The sequence below is a fragment of the Oncorhynchus keta genome, chromosome 37 (assembly GCF_023373465.1).
Source record: "Oncorhynchus keta strain PuntledgeMale-10-30-2019 chromosome 37, Oket_V2, whole genome shotgun sequence".
Taxonomy (NCBI): Eukaryota; Metazoa; Chordata; class Actinopteri; order Salmoniformes; family Salmonidae; genus Oncorhynchus; species Oncorhynchus keta.
Genome location: NC_068457.1, coordinates 1,626,718 through 1,647,179, shown reverse-complemented (window position 1 = coordinate 1,647,179; position 20,462 = coordinate 1,626,718). Strand labels below are relative to the sequence as shown.

The 20,462-nt window shown below is 41.5% G+C and overlaps 1 protein-coding gene across 8 annotated transcripts in view; it reads right to left on the bottom strand.

Annotated features, from left to right (window-relative positions):
- The window catches only part of LOC118370052 (chromodomain-helicase-DNA-binding protein 6-like), a 90,720-nt gene that overhangs the window by 55,097 nt on the left and 15,161 nt on the right, over positions 1-20,462 (bottom strand). For 7 of the 8 annotated variants that reach the window (XR_004822728.1, XM_035754825.2, XM_035754824.2 and 4 more), the window contains 2 exons: positions 8,616-8,775; positions 6,130-6,279 (listed from right to left, as the gene is read on the bottom strand). Coding sequence is in view for 7 of the 8 variants with exons in the window: in XM_035754825.2 (XP_035610718.1) it covers positions 6,130-6,279; positions 8,616-8,775 (310 nt within the window). In the remaining variant the exon portion in view is untranslated. Of the gene's footprint in view, positions 1-6,129; positions 6,280-8,615; positions 8,776-19,949; positions 20,078-20,462 lie in introns of all 8 variants that reach the window. The other variant, XM_052498963.1, reaches the window with a different exon arrangement.

Here is a 20,462-nt window from a genome sequence, read left to right as displayed (position 1 = left end):
TGACCTAAGTTAAAGCAATTTAAAGGCAATGCTACCAAATACTAATTGAGCGCATGTAAACTTCTGACCCACTGGGAATGCGATGAAAGAAATAAAAGCTGAAATAAATCATTCTCTGCTATTATTCTGATATTTTACATTCTTAAAATAAAGTGGTGATCCTCACTGACCTAATACAGGGAATTTTTACTGGGATTAAATGTCCAGAATAGTGAAAAACTGATTTTAAATGTATTTGGCTAAGGTGTATGTAAACTTCCGACGTCAACTGTATATAAAATTAATATTGATCTGTGTGGTCGTAACATACCAGACTCACTAATCACAAATGCTTTGTTTGTAAATTATTTCTGAGTGTTGGAGTGTGTCCCTGGCTATCCATCAAAAAAAATATTAAAAAATGGGTCCATCTGGTTTAAGGAATTTGAAATGATCTATACTTTTGATACTCAAGTACATTTTAGCAATTCCATTTACTTAAGTATTTTTAAAACCAAATACTTTTACTCAATTAGTATTATACTGGGTAACTTTTACCTTAATAGAAAATTACTGAAGTATCTTTATATCTGGGCATGTTCTGTTAACCTGGAATTTTTTATAATTTAATTTAATTTCTAATACTTTTACTACTTTTAGTCTTTAATCTTTCCTACACTTCTCACTGTTTAGCACATGACCTCACATGTGAATCCTTAAAAAGATGGTGGGGCTGGCTTAAGAGGGGATGAACAATGCTGAATGAGTGTAGACAAATATAGAGCTCTCCAATAGGTACCAAAACATTCAAAAGACCCTTTTCTCAAAAGTGAGTTTACAAGTGTATCAACTTCAAGCAGAATTACTTTCCCATTGTTCTTCAAAAATGCAGTGTATGATATACCATTTTGTAGCTGAGTACTTTTTACCAATGTAAAAAAAGCCATTTCAAATGTTGCTACATACCACCTGGATTTGGTTTTGAGTCACATCTTAATTTGTTTTATTACAAATGTATTATATTGTTGAGATTATTACCATTATTATCAGTTATCAGCTATATAATTAATATTGATGTTAATATGATTAGAATGAATCATGTTATATACAGTACCGTGAAAAAGTATTTGTTGATTCTCAATTTTTGCATATTTTTTATACTGTATGTTACAGATCTTCAACCAAATCCTAATATTAGTTAAAGAACCGGGATTTACAAATAAAAAAAGATACTTATTTTATTAATTAACAAAAGGTTACACAACACCCAATTCCCCTTTGTGAAAAAGTAATTGCCCCCTTACACTCAATAACTCGTTGTGCCACCTTGAGCTGCAATGACTGCAACCAAACGTTTCCTGTAGTTGTCTCTCACATCATCATTGAGGATTTTTGCCTCCCTCTTTGCATGCAGAAATGCTTTAACTCAGCAAAATGTGTGTTTTCAAGTATGAACCGCTCGTTTCCATTCCATTCCAAAACTTCAATTGTATTTATTTTTAACCACTTTCATGTAGATTCAGTTTTGTGTTTTGGATCATTTTCTTGCTGAATGTCTCAGCTGCGCTTCAGCTCACTGATGGATGGCCAGTCATTCGCCTGTAGAATTAAAATATTTGTTTCCCTCAATCTCTGATTTGGTTCTGCCGTACATACCTACACGTACGCTATGGCCACAAGACGCAGGCCTCCTAATTGTCCCTAGAAGTTCTAAGCAAACAGCTGGAGTAGGGCTTTCTCCTATAGAAATCCATTTTTATGGAATGGTCTGCCAACCCATGTGAGAGACGCAGACTTGGTCTCAACCTTTAAGTCTTTACTGAAGACTCTTCAGTGGGTCATATGATTGAGTGTAGTCTGGCCCAGGAGTGTGAAGGTGAACGGAAAGGCTCTGGAGCAACGAACCGCCCTTGCTGTCTCTGCCTGGCCAGTTCCCCTCTTTCCACTGGGATTCTCTGCCTCTAACCCTATTACAGGGGCTGAGTCACTGGCTTACTAGGGCTCTTTCATACCGTCCCTAGGAGGGGTGCGTCACTTGAGTGGGTTGAGTCACTGATATGATTTTCCTGTCTGGGTTAACGCCCCCCCTTGGGTCGTGCCGTGGCGGAGATCTTTGTGGGCTATACTCGGCCTTGTCTCAGGATGGTAAGTTGGTGGTTGAAGAAATCCATCTAGTGGTGTGGGGGCTGTGCTTTGGCAAAGTGGGTGGGGTTATATCCTTCCTGTTTGGCCTTGTCCGGGGGTGTTATCGGATGGGGCCACAGTGTCTCCTGATCCCTCCTGTCTCAGCCTCCAGTATTTATGCTGCAGTAGTTTGTGTCGGGGGGCTGGGGTCAGTTTGTTATATCTGGAGTACTTCTCCTGTCCTATCCGGTGTCCTATGTGAATTTAAGTATGATCCCTCTAATTCTCTCTTTCTTTCTCTCTCTCGGAGGACCTGAGCCCTACTAGGACCATGCCTCGGGACTAACTGACATGATGACTCCTTGCTGTCCCCAGTCCACCTCCAGTTTCAACTGTTCTGCCTGTGATTATTATTATTTGACCATGCTGGTCATTTATGAACATTTGAACATCTTGGCCATGTTCTGTTATAATCTCCACTCGGCACAGCCAGAAGAGGACTGGCCACCCCACATAGCCTGGTTCCTCTCTAGGTTTCTTCCTAGGTTTTGGCCATTCTAGGGAGTTTTTCCTAGCCACCATGCTTCTACACCTGCATTGCTTGCTGTTTGGGGTTTTAGGCTGGGTTTCTGTACAGCACTTTGAGATATCAGCTGATGTATGAAGGGCTATATAAATAAATGTTATTTATTTGATATTTGAATCTACACGCAATACTCCATAATGACGAAGTTTTTAGATATTGCAAATGTAGAAAAAAAAACTAAAACACATATGTATTCAGATGCTTTACACGGTGTATTGTTGAAGAACCTTTGGCAGGGATTACAGCATCGAGTCTTCTTGGGTATGACGCTACAAGCATGGCACACCTGTATTTGGGGAGTTTCTCCCATTCTTCTCTGCAGATCCTCTCAAGCTCTGTCAGGTTGGATGGGGAGCGTTGCTGCACAGTTGTTTTCAGGTCATTTGGCAAACTCCAAGCGGGCTGTCCTGCCTTTTACTGAGGAGTGACTTCCGTCTGGCCACTCTACCATAAAGGCCTGATTGGTGGAGTGCTGCAGAGATGGTAGTCCTTTTGGACGGTTCTCCCATCTCCACAGAGGAACTCTGAAGCTCAGTCAGAGTGACCATTGGGTTCTTGGTCTCCTCCCTGATCAAGGCCCTTCTCCCCGATTGCTCTGTTTGGCCGGGTGGCCAGCTCTAGGAAGAGTCTTGGTGGTTCCAAACTTCTTCCATTTAAGAATGATGGAGGTCAATGTGTTTTTGGGGACCTTCAACGCTACAGAAATGTTTTGGTACCTTTCCCCAGATCTGTGCCTCGACAATCTTGTCGTCTCGGAGCTTTGTACAATTCCTTCGACCTCATGGCCTGATTTTTTTCTCTGACATGCACCATCAACTGTGGGACCTTAGACAGGTGTGTGCCTTTTCCAGTCAAATGAATTTACCACAGGTGGACTCCAATCAAGTTGAAGAAACATCGAAAATGATCAATGGAAACAGGATGCATCTGAGCTCAATTTCGAGTCTCATAGCAAAGGGTCTGAATACTTATGTAAATAAGGTATTTATTTTTTCTATTTTTAAATACATTTGCAAAAAAAATCTAAACCTGTTCGCTTTGATATTATGGGGCATTGTGTGTAGACTGATGAGGAAAATGTTTTATTTAATCCATTTTTAGATTAAGGCTGTAACGTAACAAAATGTGGACAAAGCCAAGGGGTCTGAATACTTTCCAAATGCACTGCAGGAAGAGGAATATTAGAATGTGTAGAGAATCAACATGGTAGCGCAATCAATTTAAAAAATAAGTTGAAGTGATCACCTATTCGAATGTAAGAATTACTTGATGTCCTCTAATGTAATCTTAATTGAAAGCACGGCCTTAAAAAAGCTTCCAGAGTGGTGCAGCGGTCTAAGGCACTGCATCTCAGTGTTGCAGTGTCACTACAGCCTGGGGTTCGATCCCAGTCCCATAGGGTGCCGCACAATTCTCCCAGCGTCGTCCAGATAAGGGGAGGGTTTACTTGGCTCCACTCTAACAACTCCTTGTGGCGGGCCGGGCGCATGCGAGCACACTTCGGTTGTCAGTTGAACGGTGCTTCTTCCGACACAGTGCAGCTGGCTTCCGGGATAAAAACCTGTTAGGGCTAGGCTGAATACTGCCCCCTTTGGAGGAATTGCGTGCCGATAGTAAACAGAAAAAAAATCTGTCCAAAATTGCTAATATATATAAAGCTTCTAAAACCGTTCAAATTATGTCTGTATAAAAAGCAGAACTCTCAGGGCAGCCATTCTCCCAAACTCTCTCTTGTCATCAGGAAATTTGGGCCAACTTTGACGTCATCGCCCCCATCCTTCCCAACCAGCTACGGATCTGGGAACAGTTGCTATCTCTTCAGCGCAATGTCTCCTTTCAATGGGGCGTTTCATTGTGAAAATCGCGCGCTCCCTCACCCTTTGGCGGGCTAAAACCTTCGGGTCACGCGAAAATACATGTACTCTCATGCGCGCGTCGCGTCTGGAGCTCTCTTTGTTCCAGGATTCACCAAACGATGTCAGTTTGTCTATTCGAGCTGAGAATTGTTTTGCACGTTTATAACAGCCTAAAGCTTGATTCTGCACTTAGTTTGACCAGTTTAGTCGACATATAATATGTAATTTTGAAGTTTTGATGCGCATCCCCTAGAATTTTGGCTGCATTTCAGCCGGAATTTGTCACGTTTGATAACCCAAAGACACAGACTTGAAAGCCAAACGCAGTTTTTGGTAAGTATGACTCCTTCCACGACTTCTGATCAAAGAACATCAAAGGTAAGGGAATATTTATGTGCTAATTTTGTGTTTCTGTGGACTCCAACATAGCGTAGACATATTGCTAATGTCTGAGCGCCGTCTCATATTATTGCCTAGTGAACGAATTCTGTAACGTTAAAAATAAATGTAACACAGCGGTTGCATTAAGAAGCAGTGTATCTTTCTAACTATATGTAGAACATTTATATTTAGTCAAAGTTTATGATGTGTATTGCTTGTTATCTGACGTTATCTGGCGGCGCATTTTATCATAATTTCTCCGGACAACAAATGTACTGTGTAAAAAAACAAATGTCCTATTACTGTCATCTGATGAAGATTTTCAAAAGGTTAGTGAATTATTTTTCTTTTAATCCTGCGTTTGTTGATTGCATCTTTTGTTCAACATGGCTATTCAAATTAGCTGTGTCTTTGGTGGTGGTTTGACATAAATATGTGCTATGTTTTCGCCGTAAAACATTTTAGAAATCTGACTTGCTGGGTAGATGAACAAGGTGTTTCTCTTTCATTTGAGCTATTGGACTTGTTAATGTGTGGAGGTTAAATATTTCTAAGAATATTTTAGCATTCTGTGCGCCATCTTTTGAGTTGAGCGTGGGGGGGGGGTGCCATAGGGGAACGTGGTAGCGTGAACAAGTTAAGCGAGCAGATGTTAAGAAGCACGGTTTGGCGGGACATGGGGGTAAAAATCTTTAAAAAATAATAACAGCTGACTGGTGCAGGGTTGTCAGTTCTGAGACCATCATGATGTGTAGTTTGCCCAAGTCGGCAGGTAGGCCTGGTGCAGGGTTGTCAGACATCTTAGTCATCTCCGCCTTAGGTGGCGCAATCCTAGTCATCTCCAGCAGAGAATTTTCGTTCAGACGGTCTTTGTGAGTGGTGAGCCATTTGAGTAAGGCCTGGTGCAGGGTTGTCAGACATCTTAGTCATCTCCGCCTTAGGTGGCGCAATCCTAGTCATCTCCAGCAGAGAATTTTCGTTCAGACGGTCTTTGTGAGTGGTGAGCCATTTGAGTAAGAAGTTGCGTTCGACGTTAGAAAAAGTAAATCCTACTAGTAGTGAAAAGTACACGAGCTACCTCACGTTACTCCCACATATTCATCCGGAAGCCAATACATAATACCCGGAAGCCTCCAAATAAAACATTCTAGCTATTAGTATGAATATTCGGACATGGCCAAAGATAAAGAACGAGATGGTTACCTCAGCCTGCCAAGTGAGAGTGGCAGCGTTGAGGGCAGGGATACGGCCCGTCCCCAGCACGGCAATAGTCTCCCCGTCGTCATCCACCACCTTGAAGTCCAGGTCCTCATTGTACTTCCTGCGCTTCACCTGTCGCCCCGAGCGACGCTTCTATGAGAGAGAGTTTACACTAAGTGCCTTCATGTCAAGCATTAGCTACTGCACATAGAGTACCAGTCAAAAGTTGACACCTAGTCATTCAAGGGTTTTTCTTTATTTTCTACATTGTAGAATAACAGTGAAGAAATAAAAACTATGAAATAACACATATGGAACCATGTAGTAACCAAAAAAAAAACAGTTTTCCTTTCCTGTGGTGGTCTTCATGAGAGCCAGTTTCATCATTAGCGCTCAATGTTTTTTGCGACTGCACTTGAAGGGTTTTCTCTTTGAGCCAATCAGAATATAGCCCTATTTGGAAAAATACCACGTCCATATTATGGCAAGAACAGCTCAACTAAGCGGAGAGAAATGACAGTCCATCATTGCTTTAAGGCATGAAGGTCAGTCAATGTGGAACATTTCAAGAACTTTGAAAGTTTCTTTAAGTGCAGTCGCAAAAAACCCATCAAGCGCGATGGTTAAACTGGCTTTCATGAGAACAACCACAGGAAAGGAAGACCCAGTGTTACCTCTGCTGCAGAAGATAAGTTCATTAGAGTTCCCAGCCTCAGAAATTGCAGCCCAAATAAATGCTACAGAGATCAAGTAACAGACATCTCAACATCAACTGTTCAGAGGAGACTGTGTGAAATTGTTGTAAAGAAACCTCTACAAATGGACACCAATAAGAAGAAGAGACTTACTTGGGCCAAGAAACATGAGCAAACGGACATTAAACTGGTAGAAATTGTCTTTTGGTCTGATGAGTCCAAATGTGAGATTTTTGGTTCCAACCGCCATGTATTTGTGAGACGCAGAGTAGGTGAACGGATGGTCTCCGCATGTGTGGTGCTTACCCAGCATGGCTACCACAGCATTCTGCAGCGATATGCCATCCAATCTGGTTTGCGCTTAGTGGGACTATCATTTGTTTTTCCACAGGACAATGACCCAACTCACCTCCAGGCAGTGTAAGAGCTATTTGACCAGGAAGGAGAGTGATGGAGTGCTGCATCAAATGACCTGTCCTCCACAATCACCTGACCTCAACGCAATTGAGATGGTTTTGGATGAGTTGGACCGCAGACGGAAGGAAAAGCAGCCAACAAATGTTCAGCATATGTGGGAACTCCTTCAAGACTTATGGAAAAGCATTCCATGTGAAGCTGGTTGAGATAATGCCATGAGTGTACAAAAGCTGTCATCAAGGCAAAGGGTGGCTACTTTGAAGAAAACATATTGATGTTTAAGACTGTGTGTTAGTTCATAGTTGATGTCTTCACTATTATTCTACAATGTAGAAAATAGTAAAAAATAAAGAAAAACCTTTGAATGAGCAGGTGTCCAAACTTTTGACTGGTACTGCGCACACAAACATGCATTTTTGTTAACCAAATTGGCAGAACTGGAGTAATAATGAACGGCAACAAATAGGGTTTCACCAGCGTCACCGCTGAACCCCTGATTCGTGGGGTCAAAATCTTGATTTCCTGTTTTGTAATGGTGTTTCCACACTAGGAGCTCGAAACCAAAACACTGGAATTGTGAAAATTATAAACATTGCTTTTGTTTTTTGTTCTTTGCCTGGAACTCATCCTTTTCAGGTTTTGGCCCAGAGCATGACATCACAATCGGATTATTCTGACCAATAACCAGTCATTTTTCTTGTATGTGTATCCATTTTTTTTTTTTACCTTTATTTAACTAGGCAAGTCAGTTAACAACAAATCTTATTTTCAATGACGGCCTAAGAACAGTGGGTTAACTGCCTTGTTCAGGTTGCAGAACGACAGATTTTTACCTTGTCAGCTCGGGGATTCGATCTGGCAACCTTCCTAGTCCAACGCTCTAACCACTAAGCTTCCTGCCGCCTCCACTTTGAGAGTGAGACTGTTTGTTTTTTGTTTGTTTTTTACAGAACATTGTACAAATGGAAGCAACATGCGGAATTGTGAGAACAATCTACATAGAAATACAGAAAATGGCAATACCAACAAAAATACACTCAACAAAAATAGGCAAAAACTATGTATTTGTCAACAAACCATGGGCTGGGACGGCTAATACTTTGATATGCTAGAGTCTAGACAATCCTATCTGCCAATCAGGGCTGTGTATGGAAATATATTTCAAATTTGTATCAACACGCCCACAAGATTAGACTGAGCGTTTCAATGGAACGCTCAGGGAAATAAGTGAGAAAAATACTGAGTTAGTTTCATGAAATAAACAGTGATTTATTAGACACAGTGATAAAAAATGTAATCAAAAGACTGCAAGGAGGCTTTAGAGAAGCAAGTGTCACTCAGTCTGCTCTTGCCCCAACCTGTCAGTCTGTTCCTCACCGTGTTGTCGAGGGGATCGATGCTCTCCTCTCCCCTGATGGCCAGCGCGGACAGGAAGGCCACATTATCTCTCTCCCCAGCCTCCTGGACAACTGCCTCGCTTTTCCGCTTGCCCTTTTTCTTCTTCTCCGCTGGGACCGGCCCTTGGAAGACTTGCTCTCTGTAGAGACACAGCAGGGTTGGCACCATAGAAACAGAAGTCCACCAGGGAGTGTTTCGTAATCTGCACTCAACTGACCAGAGGGGTCACATGGCGGCATTGTGCGTTTATCACCTTAGCACCTCACATCTCAGGAGGTATACTAGCAGAGAATACAAAAGCTAGATACAGTACATTCGGAAAGTATTCAGACACCTTGACTTTTTCCACATTGTTACGTTACAGCCTTATATATATATATATAAATAAAATGTATTATTATTATTTTTCCCCCAGCTACACACAATACCCTATAATGACAAAGCAAAAACTGGTTGAAATTTTTGCAAATGTATTAAAAATAAACTTAGCACATTTACATAAGTATTCTGACTAAGTATCCGGGCTGGGCCACTCCAGGACATTCAGAGACTTGACCCGAAGCCACTCCTGCGTTGTCGTGGCTGTGTGCTTAGGCTTGCCCTGTTGGAAGGTGAACTTTCGCCCCAGTCTGAGGTTCAGAGCGCTCTGGGGCAGGTTATCACTGATCTCTCTGTACTTTGCTTTGTTCATCTTTCCCCGATCCTGACTGGTCTCCCAGTCCCTGAAGAACATCCCCACAGCATGATGCTGCCACCATCATGCTTCACCATAAGGATGGTGCCAGGTTTCCTCCAGACGTGACACAACATTCAGGCCAAAGCGTTCAAGCTTGGTTTCATCAGACCAGATAATCTTATTTCTCATGGTCTGGGAGTACTTTAGGTGCCTTTTGAAAAACTTCAAGTGGGCTGTCATGTGCCTTTTACTGAAGAGTGGCTTCCTTCTGGCCACTACCATCAAGGCCTGATTGGTGGAGTGCCGCAGAGATGGGAGAAACTTCCAGAAGGACAACCATCTCCACAGAGGAACTCTGGAGCTCTGTCAGAGTGACCATTGGGCAGCCAGCTCAAGTAAGAGTCTTGGTGGTTCCAAACTTCCACTTAAGAATGATGGAGGCCACTGTTTTAGGGGACAGTCAATACCACAGAAATGTTTTTGTAAACGTCCCCAGATCTGTGCCGCAAAACAATCCGGTCTTGGAGGACTACGGAAAATTCCTTCGATCTCTTGGCTTGGTTTTTGCTCTGACATGCATGGGCCCTTATATAAACAGGTGTGTGCCTTTCTAAATCATGTCCAATCAATTGAATTTACCAATCAAGTTGTAGAAACCAAGGATGATCAATGGAAACAGGATGCACCTGATCGCAATTGAGTCTCATAGCAAAGGGTCTGAATAATTTTGTAAATAAGGTTTATTTTATAGATTTGCAAAAGTGGTGCTTTGTGTAGATTGAGGAAAAAAATGATTTAACCCATTTTAGAATAAGGCTGTAACATAACAAAATGTGGAAAAAGTCGAGGTCTGAATACTTTCTGAATAAGTGGGCAATCTTTTTTTCATGGCAATGTTTATTTTCTAACGTCCTTTTTTTGGGAACACAGAGGTTTAAAAAGGTTCCCCACCGTTTTCATCTCAAATCCACCCGTTCTGCAGAACGATTAAGAAAATACCTCCCACTCAGTTACTGAAATGCCAAATAGCAAAATTCTGTGGTCTAGATATGAGCACCGAACGAATATCTCCCTAGATCCCATAACAAAGGTTCAATGACATGGTTCAACTTGGGAAATCTCACCTTTGGGGAAAAAAATCTAAACATCTCTAACTAAAGGCATACAAAGTTGATTTACTTGTTCAACAGATTTCATTTTGTGAGGCAAGTGAGCAATTTTTTTATTTTTTTAACCCCAACCTCACAAGGTTTTGTACTGACTTGACCAATACATTTTAGAATGACAGTCACAGGGACCACAGTATAAGTCCTGGTCAGGGTCATTAGTGTCAGGAGTTGGCTAGCACCTTTGAAAGCCTGTCCCCGCTGACTTTTAGGCACAGTTCATTAAATCAGAGACATAGATCTGCCATTTTTTCTAATTGATTGTAGTCTACATATAGTAGTATATATATTCTATTTAGCTTGAATTCCCGCTGACTTTTAGGCACAGTTCATTAAATCAGAGACATAGATCTGCCATTTTTTCTAATTGATTGTAGTCTACATATAGTAGTATATATATTCTATTTAGCTTGAATTCTACATTTAACCTTCTCAAGTATGAGTTTCAAATATGTAACATGTATTTTTATCTGTGCAACTGTTAGGACAGTTAACCAGCGCTGCCCTCAAACCAAGGAACGCTACTTGCTGATTATCTACACTGAACAAAAATGCAACATGTAAAATGTTGATCCCATGTTTCATGAGCTGGAATAAAAAGACCCAGAAAATATTCGGCACAAAAAGGTTCAAGTTGTGCACAAATCAAATTTTATTAGTCACATACACGTGTTCAGCAGATGTTATTGCAGGTGTAGCAAAATGCTTATGCTTCTAGTTCCGACAGTGCAGCAATATCTAACAATTTCACATACACCCAATAAAACACAAATCTAATTAAGGAATGGAATTAATAATATATAAATATATAGACAAGCAATGTCAGAGCGACATAGACTAAGATATAGTAGAATAGTATATACACATGAGCTGAGTAATGAAAGACATGTAAACATTAAAGTGGCCAATGATTTCAAGTCTGTATATAGGCAGCAGCCTCTCGTGCTAGTGATGGCTATTTAACAGTGATGGCCTTGAGACTGAAACCTGTCTTTTTCCCAGCTTTGATGCACCTGTACCAGGTCTTCAAATCAAATTTTATTGGTCTCATACACATGGTTGGCAGAGGTTATTGCGAGTGTAGCGAAATGCTTATGCTTCTAGATTCAACAGTGGAGCAGTATCTAACAATTCAACAATACGTAATACACACACAATCTAGTAAAGGAATAAGAATATATAAATACATGGATGAGCAGTGACAGAGCGGCAAAGACACAATAGATAGGATACAGTATATACATGAGTCATGCGAGACATGTAAACATTAAAGTGACTAGTGTTCCATTCATTAAAGTGGTCAATGATATCACGTCTGTCGGTAGGCAGTCGCCTCTGTGCTAGTGATGGCTGTTGATCAAATCTGATGGCCTTGAGATAGAAGCTGTTTTTCAGTCTCTCGGTCCCAGCTTTGATGCACCTGTACTGACCTCGCCTTCTGGGTGATAGCGGGGTGAACAGGCAATGGCTCGGTTGGTTGTTGTCCTTGATGATCTTTTTGGCCTTCCTGTGACATCGGGTGGTGTAGGTGTCCTGAAGGGCAGGTAGTTTGCCCCCGGTGATGCGTTGTGCAGACCGCACCACCAACTGGAGAGCCCTGCGGTTGTGGGCGGTGCAGTTGCCATACCAGGCGGTGATATAGCCCGATAGGATGCACTTGATTGTATACCTGTAAAAGTTAGTGAGGGTTTTCGGTGACGAGCCACATTTTTTCAGCCTCCTGAGGTTGAAGAGGCGCTGTTGTGCCTTCAGCACTCCGTCTATGGAGGTGGACCATTTGAGTTTGTCGGTGATGTGTACACAGAGGAACCTTTTTTATTTATTATAAAAATGTCACCTCCTCCACTTCTGTCCCATTGATGTGGATTGGGGGTACTCCCTTTGAGGTGCTCCCTGACTCCCGTCAGGAAGTCCAGGGTCAAGACCCAGGGACTCAAGCTTAATGATGAGTTGAGGGTACAATGGTATCGAATGCTGAGCTGTAGTCAATGAACAGCATTCTTACATAGGGCAGTGTGCAGTGTGATGGCGACTGCATCGTCTGTGGACCTATCGGAGCGGTAAGCAAATTGAAGTGGATCTAGGATGACCGGTAAGGTGACGGTGATATGATCCTTGACTAGTCTCAAAAGCACTTAATGATGACAGAGATGAGTGCTACAAGGCAACAGTCATTTAGTTCCATTACCTTTGCATTCTTGGGTACAGTAACAATGGGGGCAATCTTGAAGCATTTTTGGGACAGCAGACTGGGATAGGCAGCGATTGAATATGTCTGTAAACACACCAGCCAGCTGGTCTGCACATGTTCTGAGGACACAGCTAGGGATGCCATCTGGGTCGGCAGCCTTGCGAGCGTTAACACATTTAACCTCTTGAAGCTAGGGGGCACTATTTTTATGTTTGGAAAAATAACATTCCCAAAGTAAACGGCCTATTTCTCATGACCAGCTGCTAGAATATGCATATAATTGACAGATTAGGATAGAAAACACTAAAGTTTACAAAACTGTAAAAATATTGTCTGTGGGTATAACAGAACTGATATTGCAGGCGAAAGCCTGAGGATAATCCAATCTAGAAGAGCCTCTTATTTTGAAACCTCTGTGTTCCTATGCGTGCCTGTCCTCCATTTAAAGGGATATCAACCAGATTCCTTTTTCTGTGGCTTCCCTAAGGTGTCAGTCTTTAGACATAGTTCCAGGCTTTTATTTTTTTAAATGAGCATGAAGGATCACATTGCGTAAGTGGAGAGGTTGGGGCTCTCAGAGTGAGTTGGTGTGCAATTGAGTAAACCGGCCATTGTTCCTCCCACTGTTATGTTGAAAGCTACACACACGGTTGATATATTATCGAATATATATTTTAAAAACTACCCGAGGAATGATTATAAAAAACGTTTGACATGTTTCTGTGGACATTATGAAGACCATTTGGAATTTCCGTCTGCGTTGTCGTGACCGCTCTTTCCTGTGGATTTCTGAACATAACGCGACAAACAAACGTCGGTATTTTGGGTATAAAAATAATCTCTGGAACAAAAGGAACATTTGCTGTGTAACTGGGAGTCTCGTGAGTGAAAACATCCGAAGATCAAAGGTAAACGGTTAATGTGATTGCTTTTCTGATTTTCGTGACCAAGCTTCCTGATGCTAAGTGTACATAATGCTATGCTAGGCTATCGATAAACTTACACAAATGCTTGGATTGCGTTCGCTGCAAAGCATAATTTCAAAATCTGAGAATACAGGGTGATTAACAAAAGGGTAAACTGTGTTTCAAAATATTGCACTAGTGATTTCATGGATATGAATATTTTCTAGTTATATTATTTGACTGTTGCGCTATGCTATTCAGCGGTTGCAGACGAAAATTATCCCGCTACAGGGATTGGTAGTGTCAAGAAGTTAAATGTCTAACTCACGTCGACCACAGAGAATGAGAGACCACAGTCCTTGGTACAAGCTGCGTTGGTTGCAATGTTATCCTCAAAGCGGGCAAAGAACGTGTTAAGCTTATCCGGAAGCAAGAAGTCAGTGTCCAGCGACACGGCTGGTTTTCCTTTTGTAGTCAGTGATCGTGTCTAGAGCCTGCCACATACGTCCCGTGTCTGAGCCATTGAATTGCGACTCTAATGTCTCTATACTGACATTTTTGCCTGTTTGATTACCTTGGAGGGAATTCCTACTCTGTAATTCTTCCATATTCCCAAGTCACCGTACCATTTTTAAATGCAGTGGTTCGCACTTTGTTGTGCAAATGCTGCCATCTATCCACGGTTTCTGGTTAGGGTAGGTTGTAATAGTCACAGTGGGTATAACATCTCCTATACACTTCCTGGTGAACTCCGTTGCCATTTTAGTGAATATTATTCTCTGAAGTTTCCAGGAACATATCCCAGTAAGAGTACTCAAAACAATCTTGAAGCTTGGATTCCGATTGGTCAGACCAGCATTTGAATAATCCTTAGCATGTATACTTCCTGTTTGAGTTTCTGCCTATTGGAAGGGAGGAGCAAAAGAGAGTCATGGTCAGATTTGCCAAAAGGAGTGTGGGCGAGGGCCTTGTATAAATCCCGGAAGTTGGAGTAACAGAGGTCTAGTGTTTTAGCAGTGCGAGTACTACAGTCGATATGCTGATTGCCTAAATTCTGTCTTTTCCTCAAATTTGCTTTGTTAAAATCCCCAGTTACAATAAATGCAGCCTCGGGATGTATGGTTTCCAGTTTTAATTAAGTCCAATGAAGTTCCTTTAGTTCCTGTATGTTATCACAATTACACGGTCATGACGTTGGCCTGTGGGTAAGGTTTATGACCCCCCCATAAATACCTTTCTCCCTTCCCTCTCTCTTGAGTCTACTGAAGGACTCTTGAATAGCCTTTGTTAAACATAGAGAGTCTGGGAACATCAAACAGTGGGGGGAAAGGAACCATACTTCGGTAATCCAACCAGCGGAGAATATACGTTGGTACTTAAAAGGGACAAGGAAGACCTCTGTTGGGCAACACGGCCAGCATCTACGACCAACCTACCGAAGCGCAGCTCAGAGTAAATATTTATTGCATTCTCCTTTATCAAATGGGCGGTAATTTAGAATGCATAAGATACTGTATTTACGATAGTCTTCCCGCTCTTTCACTCAAGCCCAACCCCCTTTGTGTAACCAACCGTCATGTCGGCTCCGTCCACCAGGGTCCTACAGGGACGTTTGCATTCTGTGTATATGTAATTCTGTGTGATTTAGGTATTTCGTAAATATTTAGTAAATAAATCATTACTGGCAGTAAATAAATACAATGGCAGTCAAGCACCCAAGCTAACGTTGGCTAGCTACTTCCAGACAAAAATGAGACCACCGACCATTTTACTCGTTCTAGCAGAGCTGGTTAGGCAGTTGTGTTAACCAGAGCGTTGGTGACTAACTGTGCTGCTGGAAACAATTTAATTACGCTTTTTTGATGACATTTACTGACACCGGCCATATTCAATGTGTGTTGAGCGATCGTAAATTCATTATTATGCGCTCTGGTACACTCAGACGAGAGTGCTCTAAAATCAGAGTAGATAGCCAGAGCGACTTTACAAAGGCACCCGAATGTCCATTGAGAACGCACAACAACTATACCACTTAGCTAAGCTAAGAATGACGGGAATAATCGTGTCAATAAACATTGGGTAGTTAGCCTATAGTTCAAATACTGGCAAGTTTGATGTATAACTACTAACGTTAGGTAGACAGCATATTGCAGCAGTATGTACCGGTATGTTAGCTATGTGGTTCGTAAGGACAGCGTAGCTAACAAACCATGAAATGTAAGGTAACTTATTTGAAACGTAATTTGATTGAGTAGCAAGCTACCGTGAGGAGGCGTGCTATCAACTGCGGCTTGAGCCCGATTTTGGTGCACAGTCAATATTGCTCTGGACTTCGGGCAAGAAGGTTTAGGGTTCGAAGTCGTGCACAATTATCAGTTTATTATTTGGTTTATATTGCCCATTCATTGTCAGTTAGAGACACAGTAGTGCATTGGGACCCAAAAGCATCATCAGTGCTCTAACTCCCACTTGGTCGTTAGGGCAAATCTGGTCTGTGATAGGACAGGGGTTTTTCACACCTAGCTCGGCTATTAGACTATTCTTTAGTAAAGATTGAATACTATATTGTTCAGCTATTAGCCCCCCTCCCCAACTTGCAACAAATTGATGTATATTTGTAGAGACTAAAACTTTATTTTCAAACAAAAATAATTGTTCTGAAAACAAACAAAATAGGCTTAATTAAAAAAATGTAAAACAATGTTGCAATCTAATCATTTGTAATAGAGCGCAAAACTTTATGCATTTTAATACCACAAAAATATTGGAGAAAAAAAATGTAGTTGAAAACAAAACTCCAATTTAATTTCACTATTAACCACCCTCCATTTTGGCAATTTTTGGCGTGTCAGTTTGGCTACAAACAATACTGTTCGGCCTTTCTTTCCGACACAAAGGAAGTCATAGCAGACACTTACAAAGGACTGCGTGATGATGGCATCTCAGGTAAGCAGCACTGGACATTCTTCCATCCAACTTCTACATAGCTAGTGGTTAGCTCCTAGATTTGGCATGGTTCCCCAGATCATCAAAAAGTTCTACAGCTGCACCAGAGAGCCTGGTTGCATCACCGCCTGGTATGGCAACTGCTCGTCATCTGGCCGTAAGGCGCTTTAGGAGATAGTAGTTAGCTCCTACGATTCAGTGTCGGTTCATAACATTCTACTATATTACACATACATACTGTAGAATGATAAATCATGCAATTATTATTCTCAAGCTAACCAAAAACATTTAGCTACGAACGCCTGTACATTTTCAGTTGAATTCATCTAACCTTTCACAGCAACTCATAAGCAGGCCATGTCCTATTTGTTTCAAAGTTGATATTTTCTTACCGAAGGATGAAAGAATACATTATGTCTGCCAGAGAATGCTATTCTGATGTGTCAGATGAAGAGTTAGACCAGAAAGTTGGGGCCATTAAGGCAAGGAAGTCCCATCCGGGCTTTAGAATGGTCAAAGGAAGTCTCCAAGCAATGGGCCATCGTGTACAATGGCGAAGTGTTAGGGAGTCTTTGCTGCGTATATATGGTGCAGGTATCATTGCCAGAATGATCCAGCTGTGTTGCATTGCTCAGCAAAAATACTCTGTACCTGCTCCCACTGTATATTATTTTGTATGCATATTGCATATTTCCCATCACACAATGAACAACCACAATACCAGTGTGCTGTTAAACTTTCTGTGCTGTATTGACATATGCTGAAAATTACATCTGCTGCTTTAGATCATCGGTCATATCTCTGTTATTGTTTTAATATCTACAAAAAATAAGCTCTTTATTTACTTTGAGTGTGAGCTGATCAAGGGGTCAAAAATGTAGATATTGCCAGATGTATGTTCACTGTCCGAGGAACAATAGGAGCAATAGTGTCCATAACCAGAGGTAACTCAATTTTTCGGTGTTCTTTTTCTCTCTTCCTATCTTGTTGTACATGGAACCTGTCTTGATCATTAAATTTTAAAAACCTTAAGATGTCAGCTGCCAATTTAAAGATTTACACCACAAAACACTCAGCCATTTTCACAGGACTATCAAGCAACTGTCGCTGCCAAATGTATCGTCACTAATACACATTTGTTTATTCTGAACATTCCAGATTCAGCAGGTGGAGGACCTGCTTTATCAGGGGGAAAATCTGGAATCTGACATCCCATGCCCCCTGTCTACTGAGAATCTGCTGTGCTGCAACAACAAGTGAACCCTACCACTGAATCATCTTTTGGTCAGGACATATACATGCTCTTTGATTAGTTATGAGTCTCCAGCCTTTTTAGGTGCGGTCATCCCACACAATGTAGGATATTGTTTTAGCCTCAGTGCCACTGTTGATAATGGCAAACACTTTGGAGGAGGGTGAAAGGATAGATAGCAGGCCCAGCTGAACATTTGCTTCCCCCATAATGTTTTGTCAGCCATCTTTGCTGAAGAACGTCATGGGAACCACTCAATATGATTGGTCATATAACAATCTTGGGACCAAAATGCATAATGAGTACTCCAACCCAACTCTACCCCTTGTCTGGAGCAATGAAGCTGGGTATTTATTTTTATATTTTACCTTTATTTAACTAGGCAAGTCAGTTAAGAACAAATTCTTATTTTCAATGATGGCCTGTTCAGGGGCAGAACGACAGATTTTTACCTTGTCAGCTCAGGGATTCGATCTTGCAACCTTTCGGTTACTAGCCCAACGCTCCAACCACTCGGCTACCTGCCGCCCCACCTCTAAGTCCTGCGGTGTAAGCTCGCAACTTTTAAAGGAGGAACCACTGTACAATTGTCTGGGCTAACAATGTAAGAAACACATACAAAAACGAAATACTGCAAAGTTTCCTAAGAACTAGAAGCGAGGCAGCCCTCTGTCGGCGCCATCTACACATTTTTCACATCCCGGTTAGTGAGTATTTCTCCTTTGCCAAGATAATCCAATCACCTGACAGGTGAGGCATATCAAGAAGCTGATTAAACAGCATGATCATTAGAGGTGCACCTTGTGCTGGGGGCCCTAAAAAGGCCACTCTTAAATGTGCAGTTGTCACAACACAATGCCACATGTCTCAAGTTGAAGGAGCGTGCAATTGGCATGCTGACTATATGAATATCCACCAGAGCTGTTGCCAGAAGATTGTGTTCATAAGCAGCCACAAGTCATTTTAGAGAATTTGGCAGTACGTCCAACCGGTCTCAGAACCGGAGACCCAGTGTAACCACTCCAGCCCAGGACATCCACACCTGGCTTCTTCACCTGCGGGATCATCTGAGACCAGCCACTGGTGCAGCTGATGAAATGGAGGAGTATTTGTCTGTAATGAAGCCCTTCTGTGGGGAAATAAAATAATTCTGTCTGGCTGGGCCTGGCTCCCCATGGCTGTGCCCCTGCCCAGTCATGTGAAATCCATGGATTAGGGCCTAATGAATTTTAACTGACTGATTTCCTTATATGAAAATTGTTGAAATAGTTGCATGTTGCATTTATATTTTTGTTTCCTATAGTAATTGCTATTATCCAATTCATATTATGGTTTCTGTCAGGACTAACGTAGCCTACAGTTTCCGATTTGGATTTAGAATGACATTATACTGCTGCTACTTCGGTGAAAGTCTTAACATCTGCATCCAAAAATAAACTGCGTACAACTGACTGTTGCGTCGATCATAACTAGACATTCTAATCAGACCGGTTTGAGCATACGCAGTAGGGACCACTGTAAAATCATCACACCTGTGTACTCGTACATGTCAAAGGGTTAACATCTCCCACTACTAGAGGAGTTAGCTGACAACATCAAGGAAACGATATGCACGTGTCACTGGGGCAGAAGTACATGAGTTGTGATTCTGGATAGCCAGATAGTTGCCAACAATGATAAGAAACTGCCATGTGAGGAATCGTAAATGACTAATTTAAGCTAGTTTCATCTTGTTCTTGATACCATGTCTTGTTTTGTGTTTTGGCAGATTTCATGTCAATGCTAATATGGCTCAAATCCGCTAGCTAGTTAACCAACAATAATATATAATAATATATTGTGGTCCTTCTGTAGCTCAGTTGGTAGAGCATGGCGCTTGTAACGCCAGGGTAGTGGGTTCGATTCCCGGGACCACCCATACGTAGAATGTATGCACACATGACTGTAAGTCGCTTTGGATAAAAGCGTCTGCTAAATGGCATATATTATTATTAACCAACAATGTATTTGAGAGACAAAAAGTGCTCATTGTATAAAATGTATATGTTTTTAATAAACATTGTTGACATGTAAACTACAAACAGTCTGTTTTTTCCCCATAGTTGCGCACGCATCTGTTTTGTTGGTAAAGTGATCTAAGACACTGCATCTCAGTGCAAGAGGCGTCACTGCAGTACCTGGTTCGAATCCAGACTGCATCACATCCGGCCGTGATTGGGAGTCCCATAGGGCGGCGCACAATTGGCCCAGCGTCGTCCGGGTTTGGCCGCCATTGTAAATAAGAATTTGTTCTTAACTGACTTGCCTAGTTAAATAAAAATATTTTTAGACAGATTAAGCAAGCATACACATTTTCTTCAGGAAATGTACTGTTCCTAGTTTTAGTCATATGGAGTTGCAATGTCCCACAAATTCAATACCCAAATCAACTTGATATCTACAAAACAAGTTTTGCAGCTACATAATCCAAAAAGGTAAAGAAAAAAATCTAACTTAAATTTGAGATTTACAAATGATTTTGAGCTGCATGATTCTATTCATCATGATTGAACCAAATTCCAACTACTACAATGAAATCAGCAATTTTGTCAAAAATAGTTTCATATGAATCATCGATTATGTATTTTTTATTAGAAATGTTGGGGAGAAATGTGAAGCGGGGAGCCATTAAACAGTCAAATCAACTTTGT